We start from the raw sequence: 22883 nt of genomic DNA, 5'->3' as shown, positions 1-22883 counted from the left end.
TAACTGGTGGGTTAGCGACAGGTTAGCGAGCGCCGTTACAAGAGACTCGCGCACAAGGCCGGCGTACATCCTCCGGTGACGAAAATTAATGTGGCGGAGCCTCCACGCGCACGCTCAAAGGCAGTAAAAGCGTTTAGGGAAGAGAGTGAAAAGGGGCGGGGCGGATTGGAATTGAGCCTTCGAGCTCGCCGTCGCTACAGGAAGTTACATTGTGTTCTTCATTTTCCAGAAAAGCTCCAATAGAACCACATTTCATACATTTCACACAATCAGTTTGTTTTTATCTTGCACAGAACTAAAAGAGCCGCGTTTAAATTCAGTTTTTGTTAGTAAAGAGACGTTTATGGTCTATTAGAGTGACGTCTGTGACGCTGTGAAAGCACCGAGGCTGGTAGGAAACATACCGGCGCCTTGTAGCTGTTTCATTTACTTCATTTTGAGTCAGGAGCTTTTCCTCCAAAATGATGAACTACTCTGACTACGACTCTGACGGATACTCGTCTAATGAAGACGCAGACTACATCCCGTCAGGTGAGGACTGGAGTCACCTGGAGCTGTGCTAGATTTAGCGATTAGTAAATACGAGTTACTACAGGACGTAGTGAATTTAATCGTGTGTTGAGGTCACGTAGACTAACAACACACATGCTACATGATATAGTGTACAATATATATCATTCATGCTCGTCCTTACCTGCGTTTAGTGTCACTGTGCAGAAGTCCGTTAAAAAAACGATCATTTATTGGTTTCTCAAACTTGCACACCTCGATGAACATGACTTAAGACTCGATTCAAAATAATAGAGTCTGCTGGTAATTTCGGGTTGAATTAGATTCATCAAGTAGCATGTACTTGCTGTGGTTAACGTAATTTTAGACCTAGTCTAACGGGCACATTGTTTATTACTGGTTACAAACCGTCCTCCCAGTTGTCAGGTTAACGTCTCCCTGACCAGTTCACTCACCTATCAGCTATGGCAAATTTACACGTAAATCTGGTCACATTCACACAGAGTTTGGTGTTTAAAGTGAAGGTTGATTACTGACAAAATGAAATTAGTCCAGTGATAAATAAATAAGTAGATATGGTAGATGTTCGACTTAGTGGCCACTGTGTAAGGTACATCTGTTCAATCTATTGTATTTAAATGCCACAGCTCTGCCATAAATTTTACCTTTACGAAGTTTATAATGTTCAGTTTGATGACATTGTCTTAAATGTGTAAAATCAGATATGTTTATTTCGGAGATCATAGTTCAAAGTGATGTTGCATGTTGCACTGGACTACATTATATCAAGAGGTGTTTCTAATTTTTTGTCCTCCATGTTTACATCCAGAGGTGATTATATATTACAATGTTAGAAACATTACTGAAAATAGTGCACTCCAGTACCACGCCACCAACAACTACATTACTCATTGAATTAAATTGGTAATTCTATGAATGTCAAAAAACCTGAACATTATAGATACAATAAATGAATGTAGTCTTTATGGCATTGTCATAGACTGTGGAGTACAGGGGAACCAAGGTCTCTGCCATCAGTAAGACCTGCCACAGCGTCCATCTCCCATTCTAATGATTCCAGGATCTCTTGCAGTTCTCTTGATGAAATTGTCGAGACACATGTTTCCTTCACACCTGCCTCCACATTTTCATTGCTGATAATGTGTCTGTACCTTCTAGAGATGAAATGGCATAAAAATTTGATATCATGATTATAGTGACTAAAATGATCACAGTTATCACTGTTATCATGGTGTTGTTAAAATGTGCTGAAAATGTTCAATAAGTAACAAAACACAACCTTAAATCATTTCACCAAGTGAATGTTTGCATTTAAACAGTGAAATAATAACATGTCCAGCACATCTGTGTCACAGACGAGGACAAGGGACCATTAGCAGCACTGGGTTTGCCTGCTGCATGCCCACTGTAAACAACAGAATAGCAAGTGTATTATTATTTTCCTGCTGTGACGTCTTTCAGAGCCTGTCACCTGTCCAGCACAGTGCTGTAAAACCAGAAACTCTGCAGCTACACTGAGTTCAGGGATGAAAGAGTGAGCTGCAGCCCTGATAAAGTTTCAAAAAAACTCACATGGCTCTGACACTGACAGGAGCTCCAACCTGGGGATGAGACACGACAAAGCCGTTTTCTCCAGTCTGCATGGCAGCTAATAGCTCACTCTCTCTCCCTAGTGTTTGTGTTGGTGTCAGTTGTTTTTAGTAGGTTTACCTGCATTTAAAAACTTGCTCATACGCAGTAGTTCTGCTGTAAAAGGGTTTTTAAAAAATTGCCTTCCTACATATTTTGACTGACAAAACAAACCCACGTTGCTTTCCGCACATGTGTTGGTAGACTGTTGCTGGTTGATGACGTACAGAACTTAACGTGAGTTAAATTAACCACGGTAATCAAAAATCATTAAAATTCAAAGGATAATACTAACCGTCAGGCTTCTTTTACTGTGATGTCGCATGAAATGGATAAGCGTTTCATCTCTTGTACCTTCACTGAGCAGACGGGAGCTAATACTGTTTGCCATCAACAGCACATAAGCCACTGGGGATGATCCACCTCACAGTCCTGTCTTGGAGCTGGCATGTGGTTTGCAACAAGGGCATCCCAAATCTTCCTTGAGACCTCTACCAGAGTCCTGAGTCTGTACCTGTATGCTGTGGAACTACCAGGGGCCACACTGCTGTGTGAGAGAGGGACAGAACATGAGAAAATATATTGTTCAGTCATTTTTTGCGAAATAGGGATAAAGTATAACGCTGGTTTTCCTACACTGTGAGGTTCACAGCTAGACATACGCATTACATAACTACAGCCAAGCATGGTCAACACACAGCACTTTATATTACAGTCAGTGTCCCTCTGTGTCAGAGACACCAAACATGCAACATGGTGTTTATTCCAACGCAAATGTGTGCTGGCTGTGACATGGCTTTGGGACACATTAGTACAACACAGGCCTACCATCTCGACAGGACACAGAAAACAGAGGGCAAGGCGTTCAGACAGAGAAGTTGCCGATTGTCACCTCATATCCATCCTTTCTATTTGGGGTCCAGTTCTCTGGTGCAGGTCATCACCAGGTCAACATCAGTGACACTCTTGCAGGAGAGCTGGAGAACTCCGGTGACATTGTGCCATTAAAATGGTTTCACCAAGTTCCATAAAGTTAAGAAAAACTTCTGCAAACATTACTGTTGTGTACTCAGGAAACAACAGTACAACAGGAAATGGACTACTATGTGTGCTACGTAGTGTGGTGGATACGTCAGAAAACAACTGTCGAGTCAGAACTGAAGATGTAAATTACGTGCTCAACCCAGCACTACAGACTGATGAGGGGTCAGATACTGCCAACTGTTGTACTCCATCATAATGACAGGTTACAAGGTCTAGGTGAAGTTCATAAGCCTGATATACCAAACTGAATCCTGGTTCTCTTTGATATGGTTGAAATCATTATCCACCACTGATACGTCACGGTCGGTTAAATGTGTGAAAAACCTTCAATAATGAAACTGGCGTCAACAGTAAAGTGTTCTGGGCTGTGAATGTATGCATTTTTTCATACCGCAGTGAAAAAGCAACGTATCCCTGTGATCTCGTGGTTCTCATTTCCACTGCTTCCTGTTCTCTTCCTCCTTAGACGATAACCTCAGCGAGGATGACCTTAATGAGTGTGAAAAGGAAGACCCTCTGCGCGAGGATGACGATGTGCCACACCCTGATGATGTCAGCAAGAAGAAGAGGAAGAAAAAGGACATTAGTATGAGGTGAGAGGGTTTGACAGAGTTAGGGATGGGTATCATTAAGATTTTAACAGTACTACTGCTTTAACTCATACTGCTTATTGATCCGGTGCATTAACAGCTCTTTTATTGATCTTGTACTTTTGCAGTTCTCTTGTTGATCCAGTACTTTAAAGGTTCTCTCATTGATCCTTTACTTTAAAGGTTCTCTCATCGAGCCGTCACTTAAACGGTTCTCTTATCAATCCAGTACTTTAAGGTTCTCTTATAGGGTTGTCAAAAAAATCGATACTCAGATATTTATTTATAATAAGAGTTAGTATTGGATTCGATGCTCATTTTCAACAGTATCGATACCACATCACAGCCCCTTCCCTCACTGGCAGCTAAACACATGAACACTAGTTGACGTTCACAACACTGAGCTGGCTGGTGTTGCCAGCATAAAACCAAATTAACATGGCAAGTGCTGCTGCTGAAGGACCTTTTCAACCTGTTTTAGTTGAAAATGACAAAAGCAAAAGTACCGTTTGGAATTATTTTGCATACGAGGGAAACGAGCAGGGAAAGGCTAAGGATACTGATAAGCCTATATGCAAACAATGCTACAAAGTGGTGGCGACGAAGTCTAGTAGCACAACAAACTTGGCGAAGCATCTTAAAGACCGACACCCCAGTCTTTATGAGGAGTTTCGAGAGGTCAGTAAAGCTCCCGTTTCAACAACATTGAAGTATTAAACAGGTATCATAAACTGTTTAAATAGCTGTTTAACTATTAGCAATTAGCCGATAGCCACATTAGCCGTCTGTTAAGTTATCATTCTTGTATGTTGTTGTATGTTATTGCATTGTCTAATCTATATTAAATACATTTTTATGCCTCTTAATTTATTGTCATTTTTTCTCCCTGTGGTATCAAAAATGGTATCGAGCTTTTTCCTGGGTATCGGTATCAAGTTTGAAATTCTATCGTGACAACCCTATTCTCTTATTGATCCGATACTTTAACAGTTCTCTCATCGATCCCTTACTTTTAAGGTTCTCTTATCGATCTGGTGCTTAAACAAACTTCAACAGCATTGTTTTGAACAAATCACTATTATAGACTGATTTTGTAATGATGGAAATGTAATACGATATGATTTACTACATTACTTCACCAGCACCCAGTGTGTGTGTGTCACATGGTGCTCCACTGTGTGACACAGAGCTGATCCCACCCCTTTCTTCTATTTCTCCAGTACCAAGAGCAGGACCAATAACGTCAGAGCTTATCGGTACTATGGTCTTCAAAAATTTGGCCCCGGGGCCCGTTTAATACTGGGGTTCAGTACCCATCCTTAGTCAGAATCATGGTGTATTTTTTTATGAACTACAATTATAATTTATTAACTACAAATAAGTTCACAGGCAGAGCAAAGTTACAAAGCACTGATGTAGAACCATGATTCAGAGGCAGCTTTATTACCCAAAGATGTTTGACTCTGCTGTCATTGGCTAGAGGTGTTTGTTTTATTTTTAATGAAAGAAAAATCTCAGGCTTTTCTTAATAAAGGGATGTGATGCCAATGATGATGACCTTATCCTTGAAAAACACCCACAGAAAGAGGAAGATAAGAGTCCTGAAGATAGAGACGGAGGAGAGGGATGGAGCTGGAGCTGAGGAGGTGCAGCCGCCACAGGAAGAGCTGGTAAAACCCACTGAGGTAGAGGTGGACGATGAAGCAAAACAGAAGAAGAAATCTGATGACCTCTGGGCGAGTTTCCTGTCTGACGTCGGATCCAGACCCAAAGAATCCACACCTACCTCCCAGTCCAGTACCGAACAGAAGGTAAAGATGTTCTAGACCCAAATGGAAATGGTCTTTTGCGTTAACTGCTCATAAACTGTAATCTGATCTTCATCTAAGTCACAAGTACAGACAAACACAATGTGCTTCAGCTAATAACACACAAACGATTATAATCTCTGTTTGAACAGTCATTAAACATTCACAATGCAGCTGGAAACAGTCAGTGAACCTTGGATTTAATAACTGGTTGAACCTGAAACCAGCTGTCCCAGTAGCTGATGATCAAAGTTGCTCAATGTTCAGGAGGAAGTTTGGATCATTCTTCCTTATAAAGCTGCTTCAGTCAGACAGATTCTCTCTCTTCAGCGCAGTCCATAACATCTCCACTGGATTCAGGTCTGAGCTCTGACTGGACCACTCCAGTAGATGGATTGTCTTTGATGTTGAGGGTCATTGTCCTGCTGCATCAGCACCTTCTCCTGAGCTTCAGCAGGTGGACAGACACCCTGACATCATCCTGAAAGAAACCTTGATAAACTTGATGATGTGGAGCTGTCCAGGTCCAGAAGCAGCAGCGACCCAGATCCTGATGCTCCCTCCACCTGCCTCACCTGTGGGAGGATGTCTTCATGTTGGTGTGCAGAGACCTGTTTACACCACACATAGAGCTGATGTTCTTCACACAGTTTAGCCTCAGGCTCATCAGTCCATCAAACATTTTCCGAGTAGTGTTGTGGAGAGTCAGACTTCAGCTCAGTGATGCAGCAGCTTCCTCTTTGGTGTCTATGGCAACAGGACTCCATGATCTGTGTGTGGTCGACTCATGAACAGAGATGTGAACCAGTGATCCAACGGTTCCTTTAAGCCTTCAGCTGTTACTCTCTGTTACTAATCATCTGTGTTGAGCTGGACATCCACTTCTAGGGAGAGGAGCCACAGAACTGAATCATCTCCATTTATAGACAGTTTGTCTGACTGATGAAGGTCTGAACTCTTTGAGATGACTCTGTGACCCTTTCAGCTTCATGCTCATCAACTCTTCTTCATCCTCACTCTCTGAGATCTTTGTTGTGAGGCCTGGTTCACACCAGCTGATGTTTCACCAAAGTGTACCTCCAATGTGGTTTCACTGACTGACTCCAGGTCTGATAACTCCTGACTCCAGTTAGCTTCTGTTCATGTCATTAGTGGAGGGCTTCACACACTTTCCAGATACACTGTTAATGTTTGAACAAGAACAATGCAGTGATCTGTTTGTTATCAGTTAAAACAGATTGTGTTTGTTCATATTCATAACTTAGATGAAGATCTGATCATATTTTAGGACAAATTTAAACATAAATGATTTATATATGATTCCAAAGGGTTCACCTGCTTTTTCTTTCACTGTATGACTAAGTTGGTACCATGTTTAATCTCAAGGATGTTAAAACCCAAACATATAAAATGTTTGTGTGGTTGTTCATCTGGTCTCTGACTCAGGATACACAGGATCATCAGAACACATCAAACCTGCAGCATTTTCAGTGTGTGTCATGTTTTCCCTCTCAGACTGATTGTCTTGTTTTGATCCTCAGGCCACTTCTTCGGTGTTGAAGGTTGCTCCTGTGAGTGCAGACACAAAAGCATCGGAACCTGCAACAGTCACCATCACTAAAGTTTTTGACTTCGCTGGAGAAGAAGTTAGGTATGAATCATCTGAAAAGTTTGAGACAGTTTAGCTTAGTATAAAAAAAAAATGTTTTAGAACACAACCAAGTTTTCTGAAGGAAAAGCATCAACATGTAAATAATTCAGTTTGGTAAAAAAAAATAAAATCAGAGCTTTTAAGTTCCAACACTGAAAGATGGATTAGAAAAACATGACAGCTAATAAGATTATTTAATAATTTTGCGTTCAGTTCCTGACAATCTGTTAATAGAAGCCTTTTTATCCATTCTGTGCAGTAACTTCATATTGTACAATAATGATCAAACCAAACCATTCTCATATTGACCAGTAGATGGTGCCCCACACACACACACACACACACACACACACACACACACACACACACACAAATTGATAATGATAAATTTTGAAACCATGATTGGTTAAAAAAATGGAACAGAGGGAACCGTGGTAGTCCAGCTCCCTGTATGTTGTTTCCATCACAATACAGGTCTTTGATGGTGGGGGTTTGTCTCGTAGTGGTCTGTAATTTATGAATGAAACTTGTAATCAGTGGAATTTGTCTCTGGTGCAGTCGCTCCTTGTCCTTTTTGTTGTGACTGACCTACCTCAGCAGCCGAGGATGAACTACAGCTCTGCGTGGTTTGCCTTTGTTATCCTGTCTTGACCTTACCTGTAGCGCCACCATCAGGTCAACACTTATTTTTCCAGGCTAATGAATTCTTCTCACTTTAAAGACCCCATCACCCCTCCCTTAGTACCATCCTCAGGACAAGTTTTACAAACCTTTAGGCTCTAAAAACTGTAAAATCATTTTGTCTAACACTTTGGTTCATGTTGAATGTAATGAACATTTTCAAATTTACACGACTAAAGACAGGAAATACATTTAAAATCAGTATCGGCAGCGTGTTTGCACTCATAGGCCAGACCTTTACAATTGATCCTACACTGTAAGCAGTAATCCTGTCCCTTAATTATGTGGAGCTGACAGTGTGAACGGTCTCATGGGCCCCTGGGACGGTCTGAGTTTGCAGTCGTATCATAACTGAACCCAAGTAATTATCACAGCTCATGACATTCCTTCAATAAGAGCCACACAAACAGCTGAGTGTTCCCATAAAAACAGTCTTAATTATCAGTGTATAAGATGAACGTGCTGTATATCACACAGACAGCCACACCCCTGCTAGTTATGTGGGGCGAGTAATGTCCCCCTCTAACTGTTTACATGTGAGCAGGCTTTATTCAGAGACTAAATATGAGCCTGGGTATAATTCATCTGATTCATTATGTATGAAGCTGTGTGCTCTGTAATTACAGCAGCATCAGATTAGTACATGGATGATGGTTGTAGCCAGTCCCCAGAGCCACAGTAAATGCTACTGACTCCAATGTGTTATGTCTGAACATTTATTCTGCAGTGAAGTTGGTTAAAGGTCCAAACATGACAATATGTCAGACGGTATCCAGACACCCATCACCTGAACCTGATGGTTGGTCTCTTCAGTTTTTTAATATTTGGAGCTCGGATGTCTTTCTCTCGCTGAGAAGAAACTCGCCTTTTCAAAATGCTGCTCCTCATCATCTGTGGAGCTGTGTGCTCTGCTCTGTGTAATTATGGCTGAATATAATTAGCATGCATAACAGGGAAAGCCTTTCAGCCCTCTTGATGGATGCAAGTGGTTGTGGTGTCTGTGCAGTGCTGATGTTCCCAGAGGATGCAGCGGTTTTTCCTCATATAGTCCTTTCTAACCCCACAGTTACACTATGGACACAGATGTGTGTCTCTTACTGTGTGTGTGTGTGTGTGTGTGTGTGTGTGTGTGTGTGTGTGTGTGTGTGTGTGTGTGCGCGCGCGTGCTGTTTTATAATTTACCTTCTAACACAGAGGTTTGGAGGCAGTGAGCTCTGCAGCTGTGGAGATTAAATTTGTGTTTGGCAGATGCTGGAACGTTCGGTGACATCTCCTGCAACTCCAGCGTTTCTTCTTGTCCTGTATCCCACCTTCTTTGCTCTGTAGAGAAGGTCTGAAATTGAAGTAGTGCTCCTCAACATTGTCACAGATGCTCTAAATTTCCATCCATCCATTCATTTTCTTCCGTTTATCTGGGGTTGGGTCGCGGTGACATTAGGCTAAACAGGGTATTCCAGACAGACGTCCCTCTCTCCAGCAACGCCTTCCAGGTCCTCCTGGGGGATCCCGAGGTGTTCCCAGGCCAGATGGGATACGTTATCCCTCCAGTTAGTTCTTCCTCTTCCCCGGGGTCTTCTCCTTGTTGGAAGTGTCCAGAAAACCTCCAAAGAGAGGTACCCAGTAGGCATCCTGATCAGATGCCTGAACTATGTCTGTTCCAAGCTCCGTCCGGATGTCCGAGGTCCTCACCCTGTCTCTTAGGCTGAGCCCAGCCATCCTACAGAGGAAACTCATCTCAGCCACCTGTACCCGCGATCTCATTCTTTTGGTCACTACCCAGAGCTCATGGCCAGAGGTGAGGGTTGGAAGAAAGATCAAGAGGTTTGCCTTCAGGCTCAGCTCCCTCTTCACCGCAACAGTCCTGTACAACGTCCACATTACTGCTGACACTGCACCATCCATCTGTCCGTCTCCTGCTAGAATGGAGTGCTCTGATTTGTTCCTTTTATTTAGTGATGTCTGTTGTTGAGTCATTGGGTTCTTAGTAGAAACACTTTGTGGCTCCCCCGGATCCATCAGTGTTCCTCACCCCTTCTTCGTCCTGACACCAGGACTCATAAAGGAACCAGTCTGAAAAATCACCTGGTCTATGGAATATTTGGCGGCAGAATGACAATCTCAGTTCTGGTGGTAATTTACTGAGCAGGCGGGACACATGTGATCCACACCTGAGTTCAGCACAGAGGGTCTTGGGTTTTCCAACCAGCACCTGGACTTGTAGAGTTAATTGCTCAAAAGCCTCAAATTCACCTCTGTGGATGCTGGGAGCATGGTGTCTGTGCAGAGAGTTGACGGTCTATGAGTATCTGGCATTTGAACAACTTCGTCCCATCTACAGGCTGAAGGTTCTCAAGAGCTGTTTTCAACCAGGAGAATTCTCCCCAGGTCCTTATAAGGGATTCAGGGACTGGCCCCACGATATGAAGTTTTCCTGATGGTGGCTCATTGTGCTGGCACATACACACTCACTGGCTCAGTGCATGCATTTCAACAGGGTAGCACTGTCTCATTACAAACACTACTGTTGTGCTTTCACCGAAAATGAAGATCACAACATGTGACCTCAGTTGTCGCCGCCTTTGCTCGCCTGACTTAAAAATGAAAGTTTTACTCTCCTGCCTGCCCCCTGTGTCATGCAACATGGAAATTAGGTTGCACCGGTCCCTCCCCTTCTGCTATGTAGCCAAGATGACGACCGTTGAGGGTGAGATGTGTCCATTGTTTTGCAATCAGTTTTTGGACCGTTTTCAGTGCACCATCCAGGTATTTATAACACACTGCATGTTGCCATACTTGTCAATTTGAATGCACATAAGCACTCAAAATAGCAAGTGTGTGTATGGAAGTACATTTATTGAGACACATCAACAGACTCATGTTGACTTACGCCAATTTATGTTACGCCACGTAAATGTTGTCATTGTTGGGTGTACACGAGGCTCTGGTGTTAGACGTCTGCGTACCCACCAGTTTGGTACGTCCACACGGCCGCTACGCTACAAAGGTACCCGCTGCACATGAGCTGGAAAACAAACATGGACACTGAGTTTGAAGAGAGGCTGTGTGAGGAGGTTTTCCGCTACCCTCAACTCTTCAGTTCATCTTTAAAAGAAGAAGTACAGCAGACAAAGCAGCTTTTCTTTGTCTTGCATGAATGTGGCCATTTTGATTTGATTCATGATGCACGTGTGCAGTATACGTAGGCATAGGGAACACGTGGTGTCCGCAGAGTTAAAATTATACACATTCTCAACAGAACAAATAAAGTAAATTACGCAATTCAACTTAATATCAAACAAAGGCTGCTATCATCAAACAACATAGTATTTGAACACACGAAGCACCAATTAAGGCAGAGACAACACCACTGAATATTCTGCAGTGAGATGAATCGAATGTTTAATTAGTCCAACTAATCAGTCATTACATCAGAAGATAAAAATATACTACTAGTTAACCATTTTGACCTGTTTCCTCTTACCAGGATGTTTTCTGTGTCTCCTGATGAAAGAGTTTGTGTCTGTTTCCTCTGACAGGGTGAGTCAACAGGTGTCAGCAGACTCCAGAGAAGCTAAGAGTTTTCTGAAAAGTCAAAACACCAAACAGGAGAAGACTGAAGACGAAGAGAGGAGCTCACCCCCCATTGAACCACCTCTTCCTGGCCCGAGGTACGCACACACATGCACGCAAGCACACACACCTTCACACATGACGTTCACTCCCACACCAACATCTGCAAATGAGGATTACAATATGTCCGCTAATGTAATAATATATGATAATATGGCACTACAAGTTGTCTTGGGGACAGATGTTACCACAGCACCCAGAGACCAGCTGCTGTTTGAGGCCAGAGCCTCAGTCCAGCAGGTGTGTGTGTGTATGTGTGTGTGTGTGTGTGTGTGTGTGTGTTACAGTTTACGGGGAAATTTATTTTGTGCTGGAGCTTCTATTCAGACATCAATGTAATGGAATTTCCATTTATGTGTGTGTGAGTGTGTGCATGTGCTTTTTTTCCACCTCTTTTAATACCTTTTGTTGCCATGGCAATAAATCATTTGGGATGTGTGCATCTTCCCTCCAAAACCCCAGACAGGAAACAGGAAATCATCTGCCAGCAGACAGGAAGTACAGTGTGTCCACAAGTTATTTCCTTTTTTATCTCAGTCCAGTTTTGCGTGTGTGTGTGTGTGTGTGTGTGTGTGTGTGTGTGTGTGTGTGTGTGTGTGTGTGCGTGCGTGTGTGTGCGTGTGCGTGCGTGTGTGTGCGTGTGTGTGTGTGTGCGTGCGTGCTTGGTGAAAAGAGTGTCCATCTGTATGGGTTTAGATGCTCTATATGCACACATACATACACATGCAAACCTGTGTGGTAGGGCTCACATGTGCGCACACACACACACACACACACACACAAACACACAGGACTTTTGGTAAACAATCACACATCCTCCATGACTCTTTTCACCCCCCATATTGTGTTTGTGTGTGTGCGTGTTTTTGTGTGTGTGTGCACGAAGAGGCGACAACTTGTACAACAGGAAAGAGCCATCAGCACCACTCCCTCATTAACCTTGCGCACACACACACGCACACACACACGCACAGAGCTTTGAAGTTTGTTTGTTGCAGATTGAGATAATAGTGTAGCTGTTATGTAACGTCACACAGTGGTGTGTTTACTACAGTACAGAGGGAGGGGTCGACAGGAATGGGTCTAACAGCAGGTCTGAGTTCATGATTTCTCTTGATTTGAAAGTAAAACTAAAAATGTAGAAATCAGAGTAGCAGTGATTTAGCACATTTCTTTGACAACAGAATCGGCAGTTTTGTTTTGTCCCGTGAACGAACATTAAAGAACCCTTTCTCTCTGCCGGCGAGATGTTCAGACATCAGTCTGATGTGTGTGTGTTCAGTACAGAGGTGAACTGAGCACAAAGACTGAAAACAGGGACAGACAGCTCACCCGGCTCTGTCCACAGTTCAAAGATAAACCTATGCACACCTCTAAAGCTCACTGACCAACACATCCATACACTAACAGTCAGTGCCGGCCCTGACCAATTTGGTGCTCTAGGCAAGATTTTAGCTGGCGCCCCCCTGGCATCACAGTCAGTTTTTCACAACCAATGTTCATACACTCACACAGAAACTGCACAGCTTTGTCTTTGAGATTTTCTGTTCTTTTAGATAGAAAATAATCCACCAAATAAAAACAGTATAAGAAACAAGTGACATAAAATGAATTATAAATACAATATAAATGAGGCATTGCACAAGAATGTTAAAGAAACCAGTGAAGACATTAAAAATTATTGCACAAACAAAAAATATTAACTGCAAATGCAATACGCTTAATGTAGCTGCATGATGTGTTCTACAGCACACATGGGCAAGTTTTGTCTGGTGCTGACAATCCACTAGTGTCTCGCTTTCATATTGACTCCATCCAGCCGTCTGTGTTCATGTCTGCACGGTGTCCCTACCCGAGCGATCAGGTGATTACATGTGTTTGCCTCCATTTGGTGGGTGAATGTAGTACTGACACAGATTTACTAAACTCAGTGAAACAGCTCTATTCACAGCTTGTCTATATGTAATTTATATATCAGAAATGTTTGAATTTTATTATGTGTGTGTTTAGAACTTTTTATTTAGGGTTGGGGTGGAAAATTTGGAGATTTCACCTAGAAATGCCTCTACTAAAATCTCTTTTCATCTGCTTGACTATATTAATATCAGTTCTGAGACATGTAATGTTCAGAGGTTGCAGTATGGTGTAGTAGAGGTTTTGGGCTGGCCCTGTATAATTACAAAGGGATATTCACATGTAGGCTGATGCTCACACCTCTTGATAAATCTCACCAGTGTTAAAAATTTCTTTTGACAAATTAAGAAGATTGAAGATTAGACATGTAGACATCAGCCTAGATGTTACTGGCCAGGAGTAAATGAAGATGGCATGCAGCATAAATGAACACTTTCATTTCAGTTTAGTAACTCTGTGTGACTATTACAAGCAGGGCAAACGTTGGCTGACCAGACGTCAATAAAATGTATGACACAGCCAGCAGGTGAAAACAACACCTGAATACTCATAATGTTAATATTTCCAAATTTCCCTGATGAATTTAAAGTGGGAGTAACGTTAACTGACGTTAACTCTAGCTATTTATTGATTAGCAAACCACGTTACTATCGTCCAAAAGTAAGCTAGCAAGTTAACACTCTGCTCCAGCAGCAGTAACTACCAATGCAATAGCCTGTTCATTTCATCACATTACTGCACCTCTGTACCACTTTACAACAAAGTGTGAAACAATTTAAAAAAAAAAAAAAAAAAAAATCCTTCTGTTTGCTGTCTCCATAACAATGTTAGTCACATTAGCCATGTTTTCCTGTTTTTAGTTGATGGGTGCTGCTGGTCAGCACAGGTGTCTGATTGTTCCCTGGGGGTAGGGCTTCTAATGTTTTTGTCTTAAAATGAGTCAGTCTTTGTTTTTGTGAAACAGTCTGACAAACATCAGACTGATCTGTGAGCAACAGTAAAACTGGACCAACACTACAGACCGGTCTGAGTTGTCTTTGTCAAACTGGCTCCTGGACAGAACCAGGTTTTAAGACCACATCCTCAGTCCGGCTCAAACTGAAGACTCTGACATGAATTTGATCCAATCAACCCTACATCTCTCTCAGAAAGAAAGCGGTGAACTGCTCCTTTAATATAATATTTAGCTCTATGTTGAACCTAATGTATTGACCTATATACACCCCGGCTTCTTCATGATGAATGACGATGTTAGTTTTACTGACACTGCCAGTTTCTCAGTGGCTTCACTGCTGGTTGTTGAGGTTACTCAGTCAGACTTGTCCCATGAAGGAAACGGATACAAGAATGATAAACAAGATGAAGCCGAAGCCTCTCATGCTTCACAGAGGTCACAGAAACGTGTAATATCTGGATATATTAATGGCTGAGATGAAAAGACTCAGCTGGCTGGAGTGGAAGCTCACACTTTACTTATTGATCTATTCATGAACAGGATGCAAATCTCAGGCTGCACAATGACATGGGCTAACACACACACACGCACACACACGCACACACAAACACACACTCCTTGACAAAGGAGTATTCCAGCAGCTGGCCTGGCAGCACAGAACAGGACACAGATGAAAAGAACCAAGATGTTCAGTGATATAGTTCTCACTTGATACTATAAATCTAAGGACACAGCCACACTACATTTTTGTATATCTCTTTTCCTATGTTTACTCCTGCCATCCACACTGCTACTAATTGTACAGCTGGCTTTGCTGTTCCTTGTTCAGATGATTCACTGTAACTAATCATCTGCAGAGAAGACAATGTGCTTCCTGTTTACACCGGCCCACACATGCCCAGTGTACATGAATGCTCACGTATGTGCTTTCAGGTGTGTTCGTCTGGACCGAGATCATTTAGTTTTAAAATGAAAACATAGTAGTGTAAAGGCAGCCTAACAGAGTCACCTCTGGTTGAAACGTCAACACGCTGCATTAATGTAATGTTCTCATGTGTGTGTGTTTAAGTGTGGAATATCAAAACAACAGTGTGTAAATGATTCAGTCATTAACAGCGTCTGAGTCCAGTCCTGCTGCAGTGAATGAAAAGCTCTGTGGTCTCCAGTGGATCATCATGATGCTTTCACAGATTTACAGCTCTCAGTTTCAAAGAAAACTCTCCTCATACTGTGTCAATCACTTCATGGACCAGAGATGTGGACGAGCAGCAGTGACACCAGAATAAAACTGTGATGATGGACGAATTGGAAACGAAGCAACAAAAAAATATTCTGAGCAGCAAAAATATTTTTTTACAAAGTTAAATACTAAATTAGTATTTTTTCTTTTTGCTAAATTGGCACTGAAGTGTTGAACGGACCTGTTGTTGTGATGTTTAAACTCATCTCTCAGCCTCTCTACAGAGTGGAACACATATAAACAGAATCATTTATCACACGCTCAGCCTGTCATGTTTTATTTGCAGCTGAGTTATTGGTTGTGTGTGTGTTTGTGTGTGTTTGTGTGGACTTTAAACCCATGTAATTTTTTGAGTATTTTGTTGTGGTTTAACCAAATCAATCCTAACATGTCAGGTTTTGTGGACTTTGTCTGCTTATTTTCGTCCATGTGCTGAACCCAAAACTGATTGGTCCACAGTGGCTGAATGATGAGGCCAAGCAGGTTTATCTGTATATCACATTTCATTCAGTAAGACAAAGTGCTTTACATAATACATTAAAAACACATGCATACAACAGAAAAGCATCAAAATATTAAAATAAAAATTTGTAATGGAAATTGAACAGTGAAGAACAGAGACATGAATACAGAACAGGAGGAGAAGATGGTTCACACTTGCACACACACATGAGAACCTTACATTTTTGCAGCGTGTTGATGTTGTGACTCTGTCAGGCTGACTGTCTGACTCTGTTCACACTTTCAAATCTAAACTTAAAATGTATTTTTATGCCTTAACTTTCAGTCGGCTTCTTATTCTTTAACATACTCAGGCTCTGTACCTGTTGCCATCCTACCACCGGCGGGTGGGACCTCATCCCTGGAAACTTTCTGAATATCACTGCATCATTCTAACCATTTGTTCTTTCTCTCAAACACATGAGCGCCCAGGCTATGTGCCTCTCTCTCTCCTTTCTCCTTCTCTAGCTCCCAACCGGTCTTGGCAGATGGCCCCGCCCACCCTGAGTCCGGTTCTGCTCGAGGTTTCTGCCTCTTAAAAGGAAGTCTTTCCTTGCCACTGTCGCCTAGTGCTGCTCCTGGTGGGAATTGTTGGGTCTTAAATAATATTATAAAGAGAAGGTCTAGACCTGCTCTATTTGGAAAGTGCCTTGAGATCACGTATGTTGTGAATTGGCGCTATACAAATAAAAATTGACTTGATTTGACTTCATGATGAGGATTGAAGGTTCAGTAAAAGAAAGATTGCGGATTTAAAGGTGGTTAAAGTCAGAACAAGTCTCAGTTTTCAGCTCTGTGGTGCTCAGTAGATGCTGTGTCTATTCTCCACTCTGCTGTGATGTGTTCACTTCTCCTGCTCAGGACTCTAGCAGCAGCTGTTGAATCTAACCTGCTGGAGATGAAGGCGTGGATCCGTTTCTCTAAGTCCTGCCTGGACTAGAATCCTCTTGATACTTGTGGAGTCAGCCCTGTTAATGTGAATTTCACTGACTGAAGTTAAACTATTGGTCATCCAATTGTCATTTTCAGAGACAAATCAGTGCAAACTCCAAACCCTTCCTTCTTTTGCACCAAAGACAGTAATCTCAGTTTTGTCTGTGTTTAACCAGAGACTGTTCAGACACATTTGTTCACTTACTGCCCAGAGAGAATCTCATGTCACCAAGTTAATGATTATAAGTTTGTAATAAACTTGCTGTTTTCTAGCAGCAGGTATGTTTGCATGAGGCTTTGTCGACTCATCTCTGGGGCTAGCTGTCTGCAGGTCACGTGAAGAGGAAAAGGACGATTAATAAGAATCCTACCAATAAGAGGAAGGTTCCAGCACCCATGCAGTTGATACATACAAGCAAATGGACCAGCTGTGCTCACCAGTAATTCATTATTTCTACAGGTGTTCTTCCATCACTCTGCAGTTTGCTGTGTCTGATGCGGCAATTCTTTGTATATAACCGACCCCAGCAAGTACAACACAGCTGCTTCCACTGGCCTCAACAGAACTGAAGCTGCTCTGTCACACTCTGACTCATCATCAGCAACAGATCACTGACAGTGCAGAGGCTCTGAATTGAAGTTTACAGTGTCTGCCTGCTGTAAACAGTCTTTCTGTGGGAAAGTAGTTTAGTGCGTTAGAATGAATCCTGTTCATCATAAACTCTCTGCTGTGTGTAGTGGAAACCCTTCAGCACCTGCAGTGTGTGTGTCTTCTTCAGGTTGTGTCCTCTTGTGTGTTTGCAGTGCGAAGCGGCCTGCAGGCGTGTCGGGCGTCCTGAGTCGTATTGGGGGGAAGAAGCAGAAGATGAGTACGCTGGAGAAGTCAAAGATGGACTGGGACGCTTTTAAATCAGAGGAGGGCATCACAGAGGAGCTGGCCATCCACAACAGAGGCAGAGAGGGGTAAGATCCTGTCAGTGTGTGGTGGTCCGGGGGCAGTTTGATCCTGGAAATTACAAAATATTTCCCCAGTTTACTTTTTCTCACTGAAATATATTGTTAGGGTAAAAACTCTAAAACATCGTGAGGGCTGTCACTGAATGTCAGTCCAGCATTATCACCTCTGTCCCTCCCCCTCTCTTCTCCTCTACTGAGAGCACACAGTCACGCTCACCATGGATTCTGTTCAGTTTCATTTAAGATTGTACAGTGACCTGAAGTAGTAACACACTGATCCCTCCTCCTTCACTCCACACACGTTTCCCCTCTGCTCTCTGATGCAGTCAAAGTCGTCTGCATCACTCATATTCAGATTCAGGGTTTATCTCACTACAGAAGTAGAGGAAAACTCACCTGTCAACCAGTCTCAATGTTTTTTTTTGGCTATTTGCTTGATATTGAGGTTATGGAGGTATGGTTAGTCTGTTCATCTGATCTGTTCCTGTCCACATTTCCCAGTGTGAGTCTTAGATCTGTTAACCTTAAAGGTTCTGTAAACGAGATTTACATGACAATAATACAGCAGCAAGCAGCTGTTCTCTACATAAAGATATAGTGGAGTAACGGCGTCCTGAGCAGAGAATGAAGTCACACCCCCTCTGTGTGTGTGTGTGTGGTGTTGTAATCTGAGTCTTTGTTTTGGTAGCAGGTCTGGTGGCCGTGCATGTTAGTGCATGTGAGTTTAAACTGCTGTTAAAACCCCATGTTAAACACACAGGCTCCGCCCACAGGTGAGATGTCACAGTGTGACACACAGCGTTCAGGTGAAAGCGACCTTCCAAAATTTCCTCCACTGAAGAAGAAACCATGTTTTAGTCTAAACAGGCCTCAGACAAAGAAAGAGATGAGACAAGAGCACAGGTGGACTGGACATGGGGCTGTCAAAACACACAAAGTTTTAAAAGTTTTTACCAGTTCGGTGGTTGTTTTTACCAGCTCCATTATTGTCTTTACCGGCTCAGTCAATGTTTTTAGCGTCTCTGTCAGTGTCATTCCTGCAAGAGCAGTCCCACTTGACTGCATCACAAAACTGCAGAAGGTTCAGTGCGCCTCGGCTGAACCAGGAATTGGCCTCTAAGCTACGTCTGTACATGAATTTGGGATGGGGGTGTGGCTATGTGCAGTTAGAGCTCAGCAATAAGTCAGTATAATGTTGATCGGTGAATATTCCAGCCTGCAAACACTTTGTGTAGCAGCTCAGTCTCTCCATTCTATACGGATTTTCGGCCGCTTCTTGCAGACCAGTTCACGTCGTATCTGTCCTGCTCACACAGCAGATTTAAGACTGGTTTTCAGTGATGTTCAGGTGGGGGTGGTCCGGGGTCTGTTCCAAAAGCTTCAGCTTGCTTTTGCTGAAGTGGTTCATGGTGGATTTTGAGGTCTGCTATGGATCCTTGTCCTGCTGTACAAACCAGCCTGTTTTCACTTTGACTGACTGACTACAGAACATGTGCATCCAGATGTGCTGATATTCAATGGAATCCTGTCAGTCAGTGTCTCAGTGCTACTGTTCTAAATGCTGGTGTGACTTACATCTTGTGTTTTCCAGCTCTTTAAGGTTGTGTGACAGTTCAGTGACAGACACCACAGTCAGATCTTTATCTATCTGTAAAGTGAATGCTCGTCATATTCACTTTACAAGGCAACAATAGTATAAAGCCTTTTGTTTCAGTGTTCAAATTAGAGTTTGGTCTACTGTTAATTCATATGTGATTATTATGTCAGACATTGTGCCTATCACCACATACATGGATCATTTTATTTTCATGATATTAAAAGACATATACTGAGAGAGAAGGCTGTCTCAGTTACATCCCCTACAGGAGTGAGCAGTTAGCACATATGATGGACTAATGACACATTGGATACGGCTGCCACCGGATGTGAAAACATTCACTTGGACTCAAGGATGAACTGATTAGATTTTGGTGATTAGACTTTTGGTCAAGGTCAATGTGACCTCAGAAAACACTTTTCAGCCATTATTCAAGACTTCACACAATTATGACATTTTAAACAGGGATGAAACCTGAGACTAGTCTGAGTGGGGGAGGCAGACAACCACCAGGAGGTGATTTTTTTTTTTGAAGAAGAAGAGTTGCAGAGAACCAATAGCTGTTAGATTTTTTTTTCAATATGTTACATTGGTGACAATTCATCTGACATGATGGCTTTTATGCTTTATGTCAATAATCACACAGAGCTGACAGAGAGTTTTTAATTATGAAGCAACAGCTTGAAAGAAGAGAGTGTAAACATAGGAGCAGGAGTCCTGCTTCAGTCAGGACGGAGAGAGAGATGGAGGATTGGGTACTCCAGAGACCCCCCCCCCCTACACACACACACACACATACACACACACACATTTTCCTACCACTAACCCACATCTCTCTCCACTTTTTCCATTTCAGCACAGAAAGCAGTTACACAGCTTTTCCTGCTGTGTGTGTAGTGGTGTAGGTGTGTGTGTGTGTGTGTGTGTGTGTGTGTGTGTGTGTGTGTGTGTGTGTGTGTGTGTGTGTGTATAAATTGATTTGAGTCCCTGTTGTGTCTGAGTGTTTTTAAATTAGCTCCCATTCTTCTGCTTGGTTGGAAGTTAGTACATGTTAAGTATGGTATCAGAGCCTGTGTGTGAGAGAGAGAGAGAGAGAGAGAGAAGGCACATTGCTTCTGTACTCTTTGTCCTCATTTGTATTTTCAGTGTGTTTGTACTTTTGATGGTAAAAGTATGTCTAAAGCTCTCTGTCTTTCCTTCTGTGTGTGTGTGTGTGTGTGTGTTTAGGTATGTGGAGCGGAAGAACTTCTTGGAGCGAGTCGACCATCGCCAGTTTGAGTTAGAAAAAGCAGTGCGACTGAACAACATGAAATGATGACACAGACTGACAGCGCGCGCACACACACACACACACACACACACACACACACACACACACACACACATACAGTGGAACAGATGTTGGACTGCCTGTATCTGTCTCTAATGACAGAGTTGTGGAGCTCTCTGGTGCTGTGGCTTCAGTCTATTTCAGGTCGGGGTATTAATAGGCAGAGTTTGTGTCATGGTTGTGTTCTGACTGTTCTGTGCTTCCATCGTCGTGGGAACCAACCTTCTCACTGAGGGCGTTTCTAGGAAGTGAGGTCATTCTCTCCTACTTCCTGTTGAAGACCAGGACTCAGCTTCAGGGTTAAAGAACCATTTAGTTTTATTACAGCTTTGTTCTTATTTTTGTAATTTTGTCCTTTATTTCTCTTTGTAATGAAAACATCATACTCACCAGTTTAACAGCTGTCAGACAGTCGAGCACAACAAGTTAAATAAAGCAGTTAGTGAGGATCTGGTTCGTTTTTACCAACATGAATTTTCCTTTCAAAGTTAAAGCTTAGGCATTAACACGTGACGTGTGTGAGGGCAGCGCAGGTCTGTAATCCAGATCATATGTTAATACCTGGAGTCTTAAAGATAACGTCCATGGTCTGTAACACAGAAACAAGATCCCCAGACAAGAGTTGTGTTAAAGCTACTGCTTATAAATAATTAAATGTTTGACTTTAAGACATCACGTCTTCTCTCTCTGTTTGGTATGTGGACTAAACACTGAAGTCCCAGATTAGTTCTGTTATATTCTGCACAAACAAGAAGAGAGCACCAGACCACAGCTGCTGAACTGATCCAACCATTTCAACAAAGCTCTGAATTCACCCACGACTGGCTGCAAGGCAACACAACTCAAGGCTCTTGTGAACGTTTTGTGAACGTTTCTTCCCTGAACGCATCCTGGCACTCTTGTCCAGTGTTACCAGGTACTGTTGGACACTGATGGCTGACACCGACCCGTCCCTCAGCTGTTGTTTTGTCCTGGTTATGAACAAACACGAAGACACGGACAGGAGGAGAGGTGAGAGGGATGTTTGATCTCTTGTCTTTATACAGTTCTCTGTAAATATCAAATATGCAATAAACACAAACGGATCATTTGAAGTCTGCTTTATTTTCATTCCTCCAGTTGACAATTGGAGCCAGAGGCGTATTGTTTTCAGGTTATCTGTCCGTCCGTCTGTAGTTCCCATTCTCGTGGATGCAATATCTCAGTAGCACCTTAAGGGAACTTTTGGAAAAATGTTCACTTGGACTTGAAGACGAACTGATTAGATTTTGGTGGTCAAAGGTCAATGTGACCTCAGAAAACGCTTTTTAGCCATTACTCAAGACTTCATTCAGCTATTAAGATGAAATTTCACATAAATGGTTCATATTTGATTTGACTCATAGGACAGGAAGAACACTGTTGTTTATGTAGCTCCATTATTGTTGTAATAAATTACGACGGTCACATTCACCTAAAGAGCCGTCATCAGAAGTTTAGTCAGATGTAGTTTTAGAAAATACTCAATTTAATACCTTTTGTTGAAGTAAGTGGACCTTCCGATCAAGGTTCTTTTGCATTTTTACGTTACCTGCAGCCCACTGCAGATTCTCCGACAGACTTGGAAAGGGAGGGGTGAGGGGAGGGTTGTTCATTTGGTTGCAATCTGCAATTTCACCACTAGATCCTAAACACTGGGCATTTAAATAGATTCTTCTTCTTTTGCAAATCCATAAATTTGGAGCCCTGCATCGTTCACATCATGTTTAGCAGCATGTCTTTCAGATAGAACTTGGCTACAATAGGGTTTGCATTAGAAGCACAAATAATTCAAATAATGATTAGCATTACTTCATGAAATATAAATAAATAGATTAGATTAAACGATATCAATCAACTTCCATATCTGTTTT

General features: G+C 42.4%; 1 protein-coding gene across 1 annotated transcript; it reads left to right on the top strand.

Moving 5' to 3' along the window:
* Positions 1 to 203: 203 nt before the first annotated feature.
* Positions 204 to 22070, top strand: cfdp1 (craniofacial development protein 1). The gene is made up of 7 exons (XM_022763010.1): positions 204 to 531; positions 3671 to 3797; positions 5377 to 5605; positions 7144 to 7253; positions 11471 to 11602; positions 17912 to 18070; positions 20889 to 22070. The coding sequence occupies exons 1-7, from the start codon at positions 462 to 464 to the stop codon at positions 20974 to 20976; spliced, it is 915 nt and encodes a 304-aa protein (XP_022618731.1). The 5' UTR covers positions 204 to 461; the 3' UTR covers positions 20977 to 22070.
* The last annotated feature ends 813 nt before the right edge of the window (positions 22071 to 22883 follow it).

This window comes from Seriola dumerili, unplaced genomic scaffold (genome assembly GCF_002260705.1).
Source record: "Seriola dumerili isolate Sdu_G_001 unplaced genomic scaffold, Sdu_1.0 BDQW01000465.1, whole genome shotgun sequence".
NCBI classification, from domain to species: Eukaryota; Metazoa; Chordata; class Actinopteri; order Carangiformes; family Carangidae; genus Seriola; species Seriola dumerili.
Note: the sequence above shows the minus strand (reverse complement) of the source record. Positions and strands in the feature narration are given on the sequence as shown.

Bases quoted from the DNA above. Each gene is read 5' to 3' on its own strand.
- cfdp1 (XM_022763010.1), top strand. From the start codon at position 462: ATGATGAACTACTCTGACTACGACTCTGACGGATACTCGTCTAATGAA. The intron at 532-3,670 runs GTGAGGACTGGA...CTTCCTCCTTAG, and splicing joins CGCAGACTACATCCCGTCAG to ACGATAACCTCAGCGAGGAT. The intron at 5,606-7,143 runs GTAAAGATGTTC...TTTGATCCTCAG, and splicing joins AGTCCAGTACCGAACAGAAG to GCCACTTCTTCGGTGTTGAA.